The sequence below is a fragment of the Arachis stenosperma genome, chromosome 2 (genome assembly GCF_014773155.1).
Source record: "Arachis stenosperma cultivar V10309 chromosome 2, arast.V10309.gnm1.PFL2, whole genome shotgun sequence".
Classification (NCBI taxonomy): domain Eukaryota; kingdom Viridiplantae; phylum Streptophyta; class Magnoliopsida; order Fabales; family Fabaceae; genus Arachis; species Arachis stenosperma.
Window position 1 is genome coordinate 120,600,280 of NC_080378.1, and position 13,285 is coordinate 120,613,564.

General features: G+C 30.0%; 2 protein-coding genes across 2 annotated transcripts; one reads left to right on the forward strand and one right to left on the reverse strand.

The window, feature by feature from the left end:
- Positions 1 to 788: 788 nt before the first annotated feature.
- Positions 789 to 2,717, reverse strand: LOC130962319 (uncharacterized). Its single transcript, XM_057888534.1, has 3 exons — positions 2,567 to 2,717; positions 1,473 to 2,471; positions 789 to 1,378 (listed from the first exon to the last, which is right to left on the reverse strand). Exons 2-3 carry the CDS (start codon positions 1,716 to 1,718, stop codon positions 899 to 901), a joined length of 726 nt encoding a protein of 241 aa, XP_057744517.1. The 5' UTR covers positions 1,719 to 2,471; positions 2,567 to 2,717; the 3' UTR covers positions 789 to 898.
- A 2,337-nt stretch (positions 2,718 to 5,054) lies between these two features.
- On the forward strand, positions 5,055 to 8,212 carry LOC130962322 (F-box protein PP2-A15). Its single transcript, XM_057888539.1, has 3 exons — positions 5,055 to 5,638; positions 6,249 to 6,367; positions 7,622 to 8,212. Exons 1-3 carry the CDS (start codon positions 5,333 to 5,335, stop codon positions 8,082 to 8,084), a joined length of 888 nt encoding a protein of 295 aa, XP_057744522.1. The 5' UTR covers positions 5,055 to 5,332; the 3' UTR covers positions 8,085 to 8,212.
- Positions 8,213 to 13,285: the final 5,073 nt, after the last annotated feature.

Below are 13,285 nucleotides of genomic sequence, written 5' to 3' on the forward strand. Positions count from 1 at the left end.
TATATTTTACAGACCGAAAAAAGAAAAAAAAATATAAACCCTAAACCCCAAAATACATTACTTAACAAAAAAAAATAGCTAAAACATTATAATATCTAATAATATTCATACACCAAATATTCTTAACACTCGTATAAAAATATAATTATTATAATTAATTGAGTATTTATATTTTTTTAATTAACAAAATAATAAAAGAAATGTTAGATAATAATAATATTTACTATAAAAAGTGTGAGCATAACAAGATTATTATTTTGTTTTGGCAAAATAAAAACAATATTTAACTTCAAAGCTAAGAGATACATATAAAAAGAAAAATAATTTAACTAATTGTAATAATTTAATAGTTAGAATCAAATTCTTCTAAAATAAAAAATAATATTTTAATTATTTTAAAATTAAAATAATATTATTTTAATATAATAAAAATTACAAATCCAATAATAATTAACTTAAAGGTGACAGGATGGTCAACTATATATTGATGCATGGAGCCAAATTATTTTGTTTTTGGCAACTTGTTTAAGGTGTGGTCCCCTTTCAATGGTGGTATTACTGGTTATGACATTTCTCTCTTCCTCCTCTTTCCCATAAATGTTGTCTTTGATCGTTTTCACTTTACAAAATGTATAATAATAAGATTCCTATATCAAGTGGACAAGTTGTTATTCAAGATAACTGTTCTAATTGCTATTATATATAATGCATGCTAGTTCTTCGAAATTTGAATCTTCAACTAAAGTTATATATATGCATGCAAGGAAAGTAATTAACTGTGTGATACATTTAAGGTTTTATAATATAACTTCTAAATTAAATTAACATACAAGTCCATGTCATCTGATTAGTAAGTCTCCCATTGTCGTAATTCTCTTCTCCATTGGAAGTGCCAAACTCACTCTATCCCATCCCAGAACCCACACTTCCCAATTACTGATCCTTTTTGGTTTGAAATCAAGAAGAGTCTTGGAAAGGAGTCTTTCAGCTTCCCCACTTGCAGCCATGTATCCTCCCAAAATCTAGTGGATTTTCCGTCTCCTACTTCCATAGCAAGCCCATCAATCATCTTCTGCCTGATATGTTGCTCTTTTATTTGCACTTGACATATGTCTCTCCATGGACCCCCTCTCTTCGCCAATGTCTGAGTTGACAGCAAGTGATTTGGGTTCAAGCTATTGTATGAGCATACGATCTTCTTCCATAGAGGGCAATCCTCCTTAGAGAACCGCCACCACCATTTAAACAGTAAGGCTGTATTCCGGATCACCGCGTCACCCACCCCCAATCCTCTTAACTTCTTTGGTGCCTGGATCAGCTCCCACTTCACAAGGGCCATACCAGGTTTACCATCGTCCTTCCCCCAAAAGAACCTCCTCTGCAAGGATATAATTCTTCGTGCAACCGCATTAGGCATCTTGTACAAACTCAGGTAATAAATATGTAGGCTGTTATACGGACTTAATAAGTACCAGTTTACCAGCCTTGTTAAGAACCTTTGCTTTCCATAAACTGAGTTTCTCTTCCACCTTATCTAGAACCGGCTTCCAAGTTTTAACTAATCGCGGATTTGCTCCTAGGCTAATGCCAAGGTATCTCACCGGTAGAGCTGCCTCTTGACAACCTAGTAGCTGGCACATCCGATTAACCCACTCCGAGCTGCAGTTCAATGGTATCAAGCTAGACTTATCAAAATTAATGCTCAAACTAGACATCATTTCGAAGCACCTCAGAAGCCTCTTATAGTTCCTCAGTGTCTCCTCCTCCGGCGGACAAAATAATATAGTGTCATCAGCAAAGACAAATACAAGTAGAGTACAATTGACGCAGATAGCAAGTATGGCAATTAAACATGATAATTCACAAAGGCAAGTCCAATTAGAGCATAATCAAACAAAACAAACATATGCATATGATGTATGTCTACCCTATGGATGTTGATATCAATTGTTGGTTACATAGCCAGCCCAACATGTCCTGATAGCTAACCGTAGATATTTTCTCTGTACACACATCCCTAATCTCAAAGACTAACCATGGGAATAATCCCAAACTGACATGGGGGAGACAACACCTCAAACTCAATAATATCCATGGGAAGAATCCCAAACTTATCCTATGGTCATCTAGCCTAAGTTTTCACGAAACATTATATATTACATACGAGAAACAAAAATGATGCATGGCCGATTCCTCTTAAAACCCAAAGACACCTCTCAAGGTCACCATCTCTCAAGAATCCACAGCCCCAAAGCCTCTCCAAACCGAATTTCAGCCACCAAGGTCCAATAATCAAGCTCTCAACATTATCAACATACTCCAATTCAACATTATTTAATCTAATTCCACAATATATCACTATAATCAACATTCAAACTTTCTAATTCCCTAATCAACAAGAGGTTTGAAGTTCTTACCTTTCTCATCTCAATTGAACAAAAACCCGTTAATTCCTGCGAACTAATTCAAACCTAAAACACCAAAATGATATAAATTCTCAATTTCAACACCCCCAAATTCGAAACTGAGAAGGGAAGATTAGGGTAAGAAAAAAGAAATTTCTTACCAAATTGGTTAGTTGGCATCGTAGAGAATTCCGAGACGAACGCGCGGCCGCTGACGGCTCGTCAATCGGAACTCTGGATTAAAAGATAAGTGGGATTGAAATTAGTGATCAAGAGTTTGTGATTTTTCCCGTATTCTTCCCCAAAGTACCGGGAATCATAATTATTTAAGGCAAGGAAGCTGAAGCTCTTTGTATTTTAATGAATTGGGTTGGGCCCAATACGGGTCCGGTTTATTTGGTTTTTGTTTGTTCGATTTAATTTTGGGTCAAAATCTTTACATTAGTATTAAAATTCATATTTTAATTATTTATATTCTTCTAACTTATCAAATTTAATTTTTTAATTTCTTTGAATAATAATTAATTTATTAACTAATTATTTATTAATTTTCAACGTTTTACAAATTGCAACAGCCTCACACCAATATGGATGAATAGAGTTGATTGGGAAGCACCGAATTAAATGGTATCAAAGCTACCAATTCTTAATTATTGGCACTAGTAGTTAATAATACCAATCTATAAGTGCGACACACGAAGTACTTGAATGGGTTGAGTAGAAGAGAGGAGTTGGCTGAAATGATAAGAAAAATGTTACCCCAATCAAAGTACGTTTGTGATAAGGAAGACATTTGTGCCGTATTATATTGGTGAGGTCATAATAGCAACAATAAGTAAGTAGGCGATTTGTAGTGCAATTTTTTTTACCAATGATGAATTGGATACTGAAGTAAATGATGAAGAAGAAGACAAGCAAAACAAAACAGAGGAAAAAAAGCTTTAGGATTTAAAAAGGTTAAATTATACAATTAGTCCTTCTACTTTTATTGAAATTACAAATTAGTCCCTACACATTAAAGTTTACAATTAGGTCCCTGTTCAAAATATTTTGTAATTAGGTCATCAATGACGTTTACCGTAAAAAAAGCACATTTACCATAATATCCTCTTCTTCCTCTTCTCCTTTTTCTTTCTCCTCCTCTCTTCAACGTTTCTATTTGTCTTCTTCCGTTACTACCCTGAGCCACCATCGCCAAAGCCCGCCCCCTTCTTCCATTATCTATTTTCTTTCCATCTTTTCTTCCCTTCTTTAATTTTCTCTACAAATCAACATAAAAATAATAGCTCAATTTATCACAATCATATAAACACAGCAACGAATTAACATATTATGATCCAATAACTGAATAGCTAAAAAAATAAAAAAAAACTTTTCTAATACTGTAAAGGCAGAACGCGAGAGGAGGAGAGGGAGACGAAGCACGATAATGCAGAGATTGGCGAGGGAGGGTAGCAGCGACGCGAGTCCTGCTGGATGAGAGAGGCGAGACGGAAGAAGGAGATGAGACGGGACTCGTGAGTACAGATGCGGTGGACAGAGGTGAGAGACAGAGAGCGCTGGGAGCACTGTTTTAGAAAGTGAAAAAATGAGAGTGAGAGAGCTGGGGAGGGTGGGATAGATTCAAATTGCTTAAGGAATTTTTAGTCATTTTCAAATAGTTAAATTATACAATTAGTTCATATATTTTCACTAAAATTACAAATTAGTTCCTACCGTTAAACACGTGCAACTCACATGTTTAAAATAGCAAATATATTGACGAATATTCTATTAGATCAAACGCAGTTTGAACGGTGGGGACTAAATTACAAAATTTAATTTTATCTAGAGATCTAATTACAAATTTTTAAAGTATAAGAATCAATTTATAATTTCAGTAAAAATATAAGGACTAACTATGTAATTTAACTATTTAAAAATAAAGACAAAAACTAAATTGAAAAATTATAAATTATTAGCCACGTACCTAGCCATAATAATTAAAACATAAAATTTTAAGTTTAAAAAAAAATACAGAAGATATTTATTGAATTATATGTATAATCAATCATAAATTTACTTATTATGAATTAATAATATGATTTTTTTATTTAAATTTTAGATATTTATTTTTGTATCACTTGATCTATCATATGTTATATTGTTGATCTAGTGGTATAAATAAAAATGTGCACAAAAAAATTAATTATTATATATTTGTATATAATATATATATATATATATATTATTAATTTATTTTTAATATATATTTTATATTTTAATATATAATTTATGTTGATAATTGATTTAATTATTAATACAATTAATAAATTCAAAAATTAAAAAAATTATTAAATTAGCTATACATATAATTTATGTATAAAAAATATATTTAATTTATTTTTAATAAATATTTTATATTTGATTAATCACTAATTTTTTTGCTAAATGAGTTTTTGTTTTATTTTATTTTTTCTTCGATAAAATTCGGTTCCTCAGTTCAGCCAATTACTTTTGCTGTCATTGTCAATGAGTTGTAACTCATAAACTCATACGGCAGTTGTCGTCTTTTTTTCTTATTGTAATAATAAAAAAAAACGCTCACTATTTTCGCTTTAAATACTCTTCCGGAAAAAAAAAAAATCAACATTTTCCTTTCCACGTATTCCCGGAAAATCCACAATCGAAGGAATTAAATTAACACCAATAAAATAAAATAAAAATCTTTTCTCCCCCAACGCAAAAACGCAATACACATGACAACAAAAATTCCACTAACTACCCCAAAATCTTCTTCAAATCCTTAGAAAAAAAATCGCTCCTTTTTTCACCTCATTTTCCCCCTTTATTCTCGTAAACCATGACTTGAATCGACAAGAAGAAGAAGAAAAAGGAGGAGGAAGAAGTAAAAGGACAATTTTGCCCTTCAATCGGAAGAAGAAGCGATGGGGGCATCGCTATCGAACCTCGGTACGAACGGTTCGATGATCGGTCCAGGCCTCGGCGACATACCGGAGGGTTGCGTGGCGCGCGTGTTCCTACACCTGTCGCCGCCGGAGATCTGCAACCTTGCACGACTCAACCGCGCATTTCGCGGCGCCGCCTCCGCCGATTCCGTTTGGCAGTCCAAGCTTCCATCTAACTATCACGATCTTCTCGATCTCGTGCCTCCCGAGAGGTACAAGAATCTCTCAAAAAAGGACATTTTTGCCCTCTTATCTCGCCCCGTGCCATTCGACGACGGCAATAAGGTGAGGGTTCCGTAATCAGGTTAGTTTCACTTCAATTTTGTAGTGGTTGTGCTGGCTAGGGTTATTCTGAATTGTAAATTAGGTCATCATTGGTAGCAATAATTGGGGTTAGAGATAGTTTTTAGGATTTTTGTTGGTATGGCAGAGGATTTTCCTGATTTGGTTTGATTGAATTTTAGGTGAAAATTTGCTTTTTTGTTTTTTGGAGGGTTCCAACTTCAAAGCCTTCTTAATTTGGTTAGGATACTCAATTATTCATCAAGTTAGCAATGGTAGTAATAATTTGGATAGGGTCCCTTTGTTAAGTGTTTATAAGGTTTTTGTTAGAGTAGATGCTTAAATTGGCCCTTCAAGTATGTGTAACATCAATTTGATTCTTCATTGTATATAATTGATGTTGATGAAGTAGGAAAGTTGAAGTACTAACTATGTTGTGTGTCTTTGGAGGACTAATTTTGGGTCTACTTGCTATTTTGGAAGTGGATGTGTTTTGTGGTGTATTCACTGAGATTGAGGGGAGGGGGTTTTATTTATGTTTGGATTTTGAGTCAATTTTGAATATGATTTGTGGTGAGTACAAAGATAAGCTGATCTATGCATATACTTACAGGAAGTGTGGCTCGACAGGGTGACAGGAAGGGTTTGCATGGCAATTTCGGCAAAGGCAATGGCAATTACTGGAATTGACGACCGGAGATACTGGAATTGGATCCCTACCGAAGAATCTAGGTTAGATTAACAAATCTTTAATTTTGGGATTAGAAGCTTAAGACTGTTGTATAAGATTTTTGCCGTGATTTCTAAGACTGCATTTCATATTCGTTGTAGTTTAAGTTTTCTTTTTTGCTGCTGAAATAATAGGATTGTTTGGTGGTTTGATTGTAAAAGAATCATACGAAAATGATTTAGTAGTAGGATTGGTTGGTCTTATCTAAGTATTTACTGGTACTGACCATCGAATATCATTACAATTTAGGATGATTGTATAATGCAATTCAAATAAAAACAACTTTATCTTGTTTTTCGTGGCTCAAAGCTTGTTGATGTGAACTAGTGCTTAACAACTATAACAATGCTATATGAAAATGCTTTGATTGTGTTTCTGGCATGCTATATGAACTACTAGGCCTGTAGATGTAATTCATTTCACATATGTGCAATCTGTTTCTGGCATGCTACTAACATAACGGGTAGTCTCTGCGGCCTTCCCTGTTTTAAAAGCTTCATTGCTTAATCCTTGATTCAATGTTTAAGTTTAAAATCAGAAGTAACTAAAGCAATTCATAGAACTGCTTAATGGGGTGAAGCTGACTAATTATCATCCTTTTGGAGCCAAACCAAAATAAAATGGACTAGTGATCGTGAGTTTGCTCCTATGTTTGGGTTTTCCTCTGTTTTGTCCTAAAAGTTAACATAATTTCACGGACCACATTCCCTATTACAATATTATTATTTACTATAAGTAAATAGTTCTTCATTTAAATTTTATTCTATTATACCTTTTTGTGATTACTAGGAAAACAAATGAAGACATTTTATAACTTTTAAGATTCATAATCCAACTCATTATAAAAATTTGGACACTAATTTTCCACATACATATACATTCGTTAATTTGGACAAGGACAGGACGGATATTTGCTGCTTTAGTTATTGTGACCTGGAATGATTCTTTTAAATCAAACTTGAGATGTTGATCAGATTTGTGGGGATTGACTGTATTTTACAACCTTATTGAACCACAAAATACTCTTACAGGATTCAATCAAATAGGAGGTTGGTTTTGGTTGGTTTTCACTACCTAGATTAGGTTATTGATAGCTGTATACTTAAATTATGTCGGTTTACTTTTTGTGTGTGTTCCATTTTGCATTTATTTTTGTGCATTGCAGCATTCTTGCGAATTGTTATTTTGAAGCTGCTTTGTTTTCCTTTTGTTCTTATAATCTGTCAGCATTGTGTAACAGCTTAGACAATTTTCAGGTTCCAAATTGTAGCATATTTGCAGCAAATATGGTGGTTCGAAGTGGACGGGGAGGTAAAGTTTCCATTTCCTCCTGATATATACACACTCTCCTTTCGACTTCACCTTGGACGGTTTTCTAAAAGGCTCGGACGGCGTGTAAGCAATTACGAACACACTCATGGTTGGGATATAAAACCTGTGAAATTCGAGTTATCCACTTCAGATGGTCAACATGCATCAGGCGAGTTCTGCTTGGACGAAACCGAGCTCGACGATGGATACGGCAACCATAAGCGTGGATACTGGGTAGATTACAAGGTGGGGGAGTTCATAGTCAGTGGATCAGAGCCTAAGACTGAGGTTAGATTCTCCATGAAACAAATTGATTGTACACATTCCAAAGGTGGCCTTTGTGTAGATTCTGTATTTATTATACCTAGTGATTTGAGAGAGCGTAAGAGAAGAGGCATTTTGAAATAGCCACACATGCAAATTAGGAAGTTTTTTGTTTAGTAATGTCAGACTCTGTTAGGGTCTAAAAGCTTATATATATACTTCTAAACAAAATTGAGGATTTGGAGAAAATAATCTTCTGCTGAGTTTTTTTTTTTTTTTTCCCATTTAGTAGGTATCTATTCGCTATAGTCATGCAATTCATCATTTTTATGTATTTAGTTGTTTTCATATTCTATATATTTGTCAGATGATATATCAGAAAAAAGGAGAAAAAAAAAACTCAAAAAAAGGTTTTGCACTTTTGCATGCAGTGGCAGGTCTCTATTCCTTCTGAAACTTATTTGGGATGCAAGAGTAGATTTTTGTTATTAATGCCATCAATTAACTTATTTTTCAGTCAAATTGTGGTCAATGATAGCATATTTATGGCTGAACAACCTAATTCTGTGTTACTTAGGTGTAAAAAATAAAATTACTCAAACTCACATTAAAGTAAATTACATTGAAGTAATTTTATAGAAAGTTCTCAAGTAAATTTTCACCCTATGGCCCTATCTATCATATGTGAATATATTTAATAACATAAATAACCCAACAAAAAAGGAAAAAAAATAGTCTGAAGTATATATAAGTAATTTTCCCCCATTTCTTTAAGTAGCAATTCTCAATTCCCAATCCATGATATAGCCTAACAGAATTGGATGAAATGAAATTAGGGTCAATTTGATGTTGGGTTCTTTATTCCAAGTTATGTAGCATGCTGTGAACCTTCCCTGTCACATTCTACTTTATATATACAATATTTCTAAAAATACATAGCCACACACAGAAGATAATTATAGGATTGCCATAAAAATGTGATGAATCACTGAGAAGTCCATTACTTCCATGCAAGTGAAAGTGATGCTGGGATTTTTTTTTTCCCTTTCATACCAACTGTAGCAAAGGTGACATCATTCCTCTATATGCAACAGTGTGCTAAAAGAAATTCAGTGAAAACACTATTTAAACTGAGTGAACATTAATTGTTGATACTATTTGAATTTAATTAGTTTGTTAAATTGCCTGATCCAATCTGACTGGCATTATAAAAAAAACAATAAAAGATAAAAGCTAATAAATTTCTATGTGGATATATAAGTTTTTAACCATGGTTAACATTTATAGGTCCTTTTGTTGAAGCCTATAGGTCTATAGAAGAGTTTGTGTTTCGCTTTTAAATAGTTAAAATCTTTAAGTAATTTAATTTTGGTTACTACTCACATGAAAAACAAGGCGTGAAAAATATTATAAATTATTAAATAATTTAACATATTCGATTAAACTGTTTAATATAACACATGTTTAATGATTATTTTTACATAAAAATATTTTTATATAAATAATCCACATCGTAGTGTCATCATATGAAAATATTAAAATAGAATTTTGTTTCATTTACTTTGCCTACTTTACAACATCTCAATTAGGATATTAGAAATAATAGGTGAAATTATATTTCTTTCCTTCTCTGTCTTATAGAGAATTTTACACGTAGGAGTAGACCCTTTCATTTACAAAAGATATAGCAATGTTATTGAAATTTAAGTTATAGAATACTCAATTTGATATATTTTATAAAAATTTAAAATAATTTTGACACATAACACAAACCTCATCTCTAGATAAGTAATATAGCACAATTAATCAAGTAGTGTTTGTTTATAATATCATCTTATTTTAAGGCAGATCAATGCAATTTATCCAAAACATTATAAAAGTAATAAAATGATGTAACGATTTAATTATAGATCTAATTATGAATGAATCATGACACCAAAAAAATTATGAATGAATCAAAATAAAATATCACTTCTACTGTTTTTGATTGACACTAGTCTAATTTATCCATTCATACATGGTCCAAATCAGACAAATATATATATATATATATATATATATATATATATATATATATATATATATATATATATATATATATATATGGTTAACCTAACTAGTCAGAGGGACCCATTAATGTTTTTAAGGAAAAATTAAAATTATTCATTTGCATGGAACTTCTTTAAAAAAATAAAATAAGATAAAAACTAAAAATAAAAATATGCAAAAGCTAATACATTCAATTCAATGATGAATAGGGTTTGGTAAAACCAGGAAGAAAAGAACTAAATTGTGTGATGGTTGGGAGACAAGGGAAAAGGAAAAGACAACAGTACGTTCAAATATTATAAAAACACATTTCTTTCGTTTTAAATTAATTACCTTTTTCTACTTTTTTATTTTAAAATAATAATTATTTTCATATTTTAATAATCTATTAATTAATTATGCTTATTATATTTTCCTAAGAGAAAATATATAGCAATAAATAAAATATAATTTTTCATTTTCTCTCAAATTTTTAAATCCTTAATAAAATTTAATGATTATTTTAGTAATTATACATAATTTTAGAAAAATTAATTTGAAACGAATAGAGTAGGTTTTTACTATATGTGGAACAGCTTCTATACTATGCTTTTCCGGCGGTAGTTTCGTTCAATTAATGAATCTCTCTAGCTTTTTTAACTCTATATTAATGTTGCACATTAATTACTACGATGAAATCTCAAGTTTTACCATCATCATTAGCACATGGTATTTGTGTAACTAGACGTACTAAAATTACTAATTGTACATAAAAAATTAATCACCGTATATTTATATATAAATATATTTTATTTAATTATTTTAATATATATTTTATATTAATAATTAATTTTTAATGTATATATAATACGATTAAACATGATATGCAAGTAATCAAGGGCCATATATATAAGATTTAACCAAACATATTGATTCAGATGATAAATATCTCATTTTTTTAGTTAGATTTTAAATTTAATTAAACATATTAAATTATTTAATAATTTTCACTTTTCGATTTTATATAAAAACAATTATATATATGTAAAGGTGGAAACTCAGGTGCAGTCGACTTCACGTGAAGTTGATAACTAAGAGTCGTTAGATTATTTGATTGATTTGACTAAATTTTTATTTAACAACTCTCAACTATCAATTTTACGTGAAATCAACTGCACCTGAATTTTCACCATATATAAATGACCACTTTTTAATATATATTTATACTAATAATTAATTTAATAGTTAATTTTTAATATATATATATATATATCGATTAAACATGATATGCAAGATTTAACCAAAGATATTGATTCAAATGATAAATATCTCATTTTTTTAGTTAGATTTTAAATTTAATTAAACATATTAAATTATTTAATAATTTTCACTTATCGATTTTATATAAAAACAATTCTATATATGTAAATGACCACTTTTTTTTTTATACCTATTGATCGAACTACTATCACAAATTAATTAATTAATTGGTCCATAGATTTAATTTGTAGCATGCATATTCTGTTTCTCTCTATCTCTCTAAGTGCTTGCTCATAGTAATCTAACAATAGACATAGATTTATTAGCTTCATAAATTTTGTTAGTAAATAATTAATAACATAAGATATAGTTATATGAAAAAGAAAAGGTAAAAACTCAACTGCAGTTGACTTCATGTGAAGTTGATAGCTGAGAGCTGTAAGATGAAAATTTAGTCAAATCAGTCAAACCATTTAACGACTCTCACTTATCAACTTTACGTGAAGTCGACTATACCTGAGTTTTCACAAAAGAAACAAAAAATGGAAGTACCAACAAGGGTTCGGCGCCGTTTGCGTAGAGTCACACGTAGTTGTTTATTTCCGCAGCCTTCGCCTGTGTTTTTCACAGCCAAATGCATGCATATGTTAGGTAGGGTTAGGGTAGTTTTAATTTTTACAACTTTCACTCTCTTAGTGAAAACATTTTACTACATACTCCATATAGTATACTCTAACAATGCAATCAAATCCTCTGACGTGACGAAATACTATACATACATATTTATGTACTATAATATAAAATAAATTTTTCTTTAATAAATGTAAAATTTTATACATTATTATATATGTTTTTTAATAATAATAAAAATAGTTAAGAGTTGTTGTAAATAGATTAAATTATTCTTTAGTCAATTAGTCCTGTAATTTTTTTAAATTTATAATTAAAATTCTACATTTTAAGAGTTTTTAATTAGATTTTTATACCAATTTTAAATTTATAATTAAATTATTTTTAACGGTAAATATTATGAAAGTAGATATGCATCAGCATATTTTGTTAAATTAAATATTTTTTAAATGATAAGGATGTGATTATAAATTTAAAATTAGTGTAGAGATTCAATTAAAAATATAAAGATATACATAAATTTGATAAAATTATAGGGACTAATAACTGAATAATTTAACCTTATAAAATATTTTGTAATTTTAATAAATGGTTTAGGATTCAAATTTTAGAAATAACACCATTTTTCCTTTAATATGCATTGGATTTATTGAATAAAATGGAGTTTGTGTTACCTACTTATTTATATGAGGATCATCTCTAGAGGGATGAATAATATATGAATTTATAGATTTTAATCTCATTATCTATGTAATTATATTTATTTGCTTCCACACTGAAATAAAAATTATAAAAAACTTAATATTGTATATTTTGGCAAAAAATTTTCGAATTCATCAATCATCATAATCATATATATGTCTTATTACTAACTAAATTTTGGTAAAGTTTTTTGCTCTTTATAGCATTGTTGATAATAAAATTGAAACCTACAAATAAAAAAAAACCCTTTGTTAAATTTTTCGTCTAAACTAATGTTAAGTTATAACTTATAAGCTTATAGATATATGTTCAAATGTATAATAAAATCTTATTTATAAAAATGTTTAATTATTCTGTCAGTACCTATAATTTTACTGAATTTTTAATTAGATCTATATACTTTTTTTTTCTTTTCGATTGAGTTCCTATACCATATCAGATTTTGTAATTAAGTCTCTACTGTGACAAAAACAATGGAATTAACATAATATTCTGTTAAACAAACCGAATATGCCTAACACTTTACTGAATATTCTGTATAATTTAACAAAATATTTCATTAATTTCAACATTTTTGCCACGGTAGCAACTTACTTACAAAATCTGATATAGTATAGGAATTTAATTAAAAAAAATATAAAAACCTAATTAAAAATTTGATAAAATTACAGAAACTTGGGAATAATTAGATCTTATAAAAATTATATATACTAATGCTCAACCAA

What these genes read in the sequence shown, in the direction of transcription:
- LOC130962322 (XM_057888539.1), top strand. Translation starts at nt 5,333, where the DNA reads ATGGGGGCATCGCTATCGAACCTCGGTACGAACGGTTCGATGATCGGT. An exon ending in CATTCGACGACGGCAATAAG is followed by an intron (nt 5,639 to 6,248) that starts GTGAGGGTTCCG and finishes ATATACTTACAG; the next exon opens with GAAGTGTGGCTCGACAGGGT. An exon ending in ATCCCTACCGAAGAATCTAG is followed by an intron (nt 6,368 to 7,621) that starts GTTAGATTAACA and finishes GACAATTTTCAG; the next exon opens with GTTCCAAATTGTAGCATATT.
- LOC130962319 (XM_057888534.1), bottom strand. Translation starts at nt 1,718, where the DNA reads ATGATGTCTAGTTTGAGCATTAATTTTGATAAGTCTAGCTTGATACCA. An exon ending in TTAACAAGGCTGGTAAACTG is followed by an intron (nt 1,379 to 1,472) that starts GTACTTATTAAG and finishes ATATCCTTGCAG; the next exon opens with AGGAGGTTCTTTTGGGGGAA.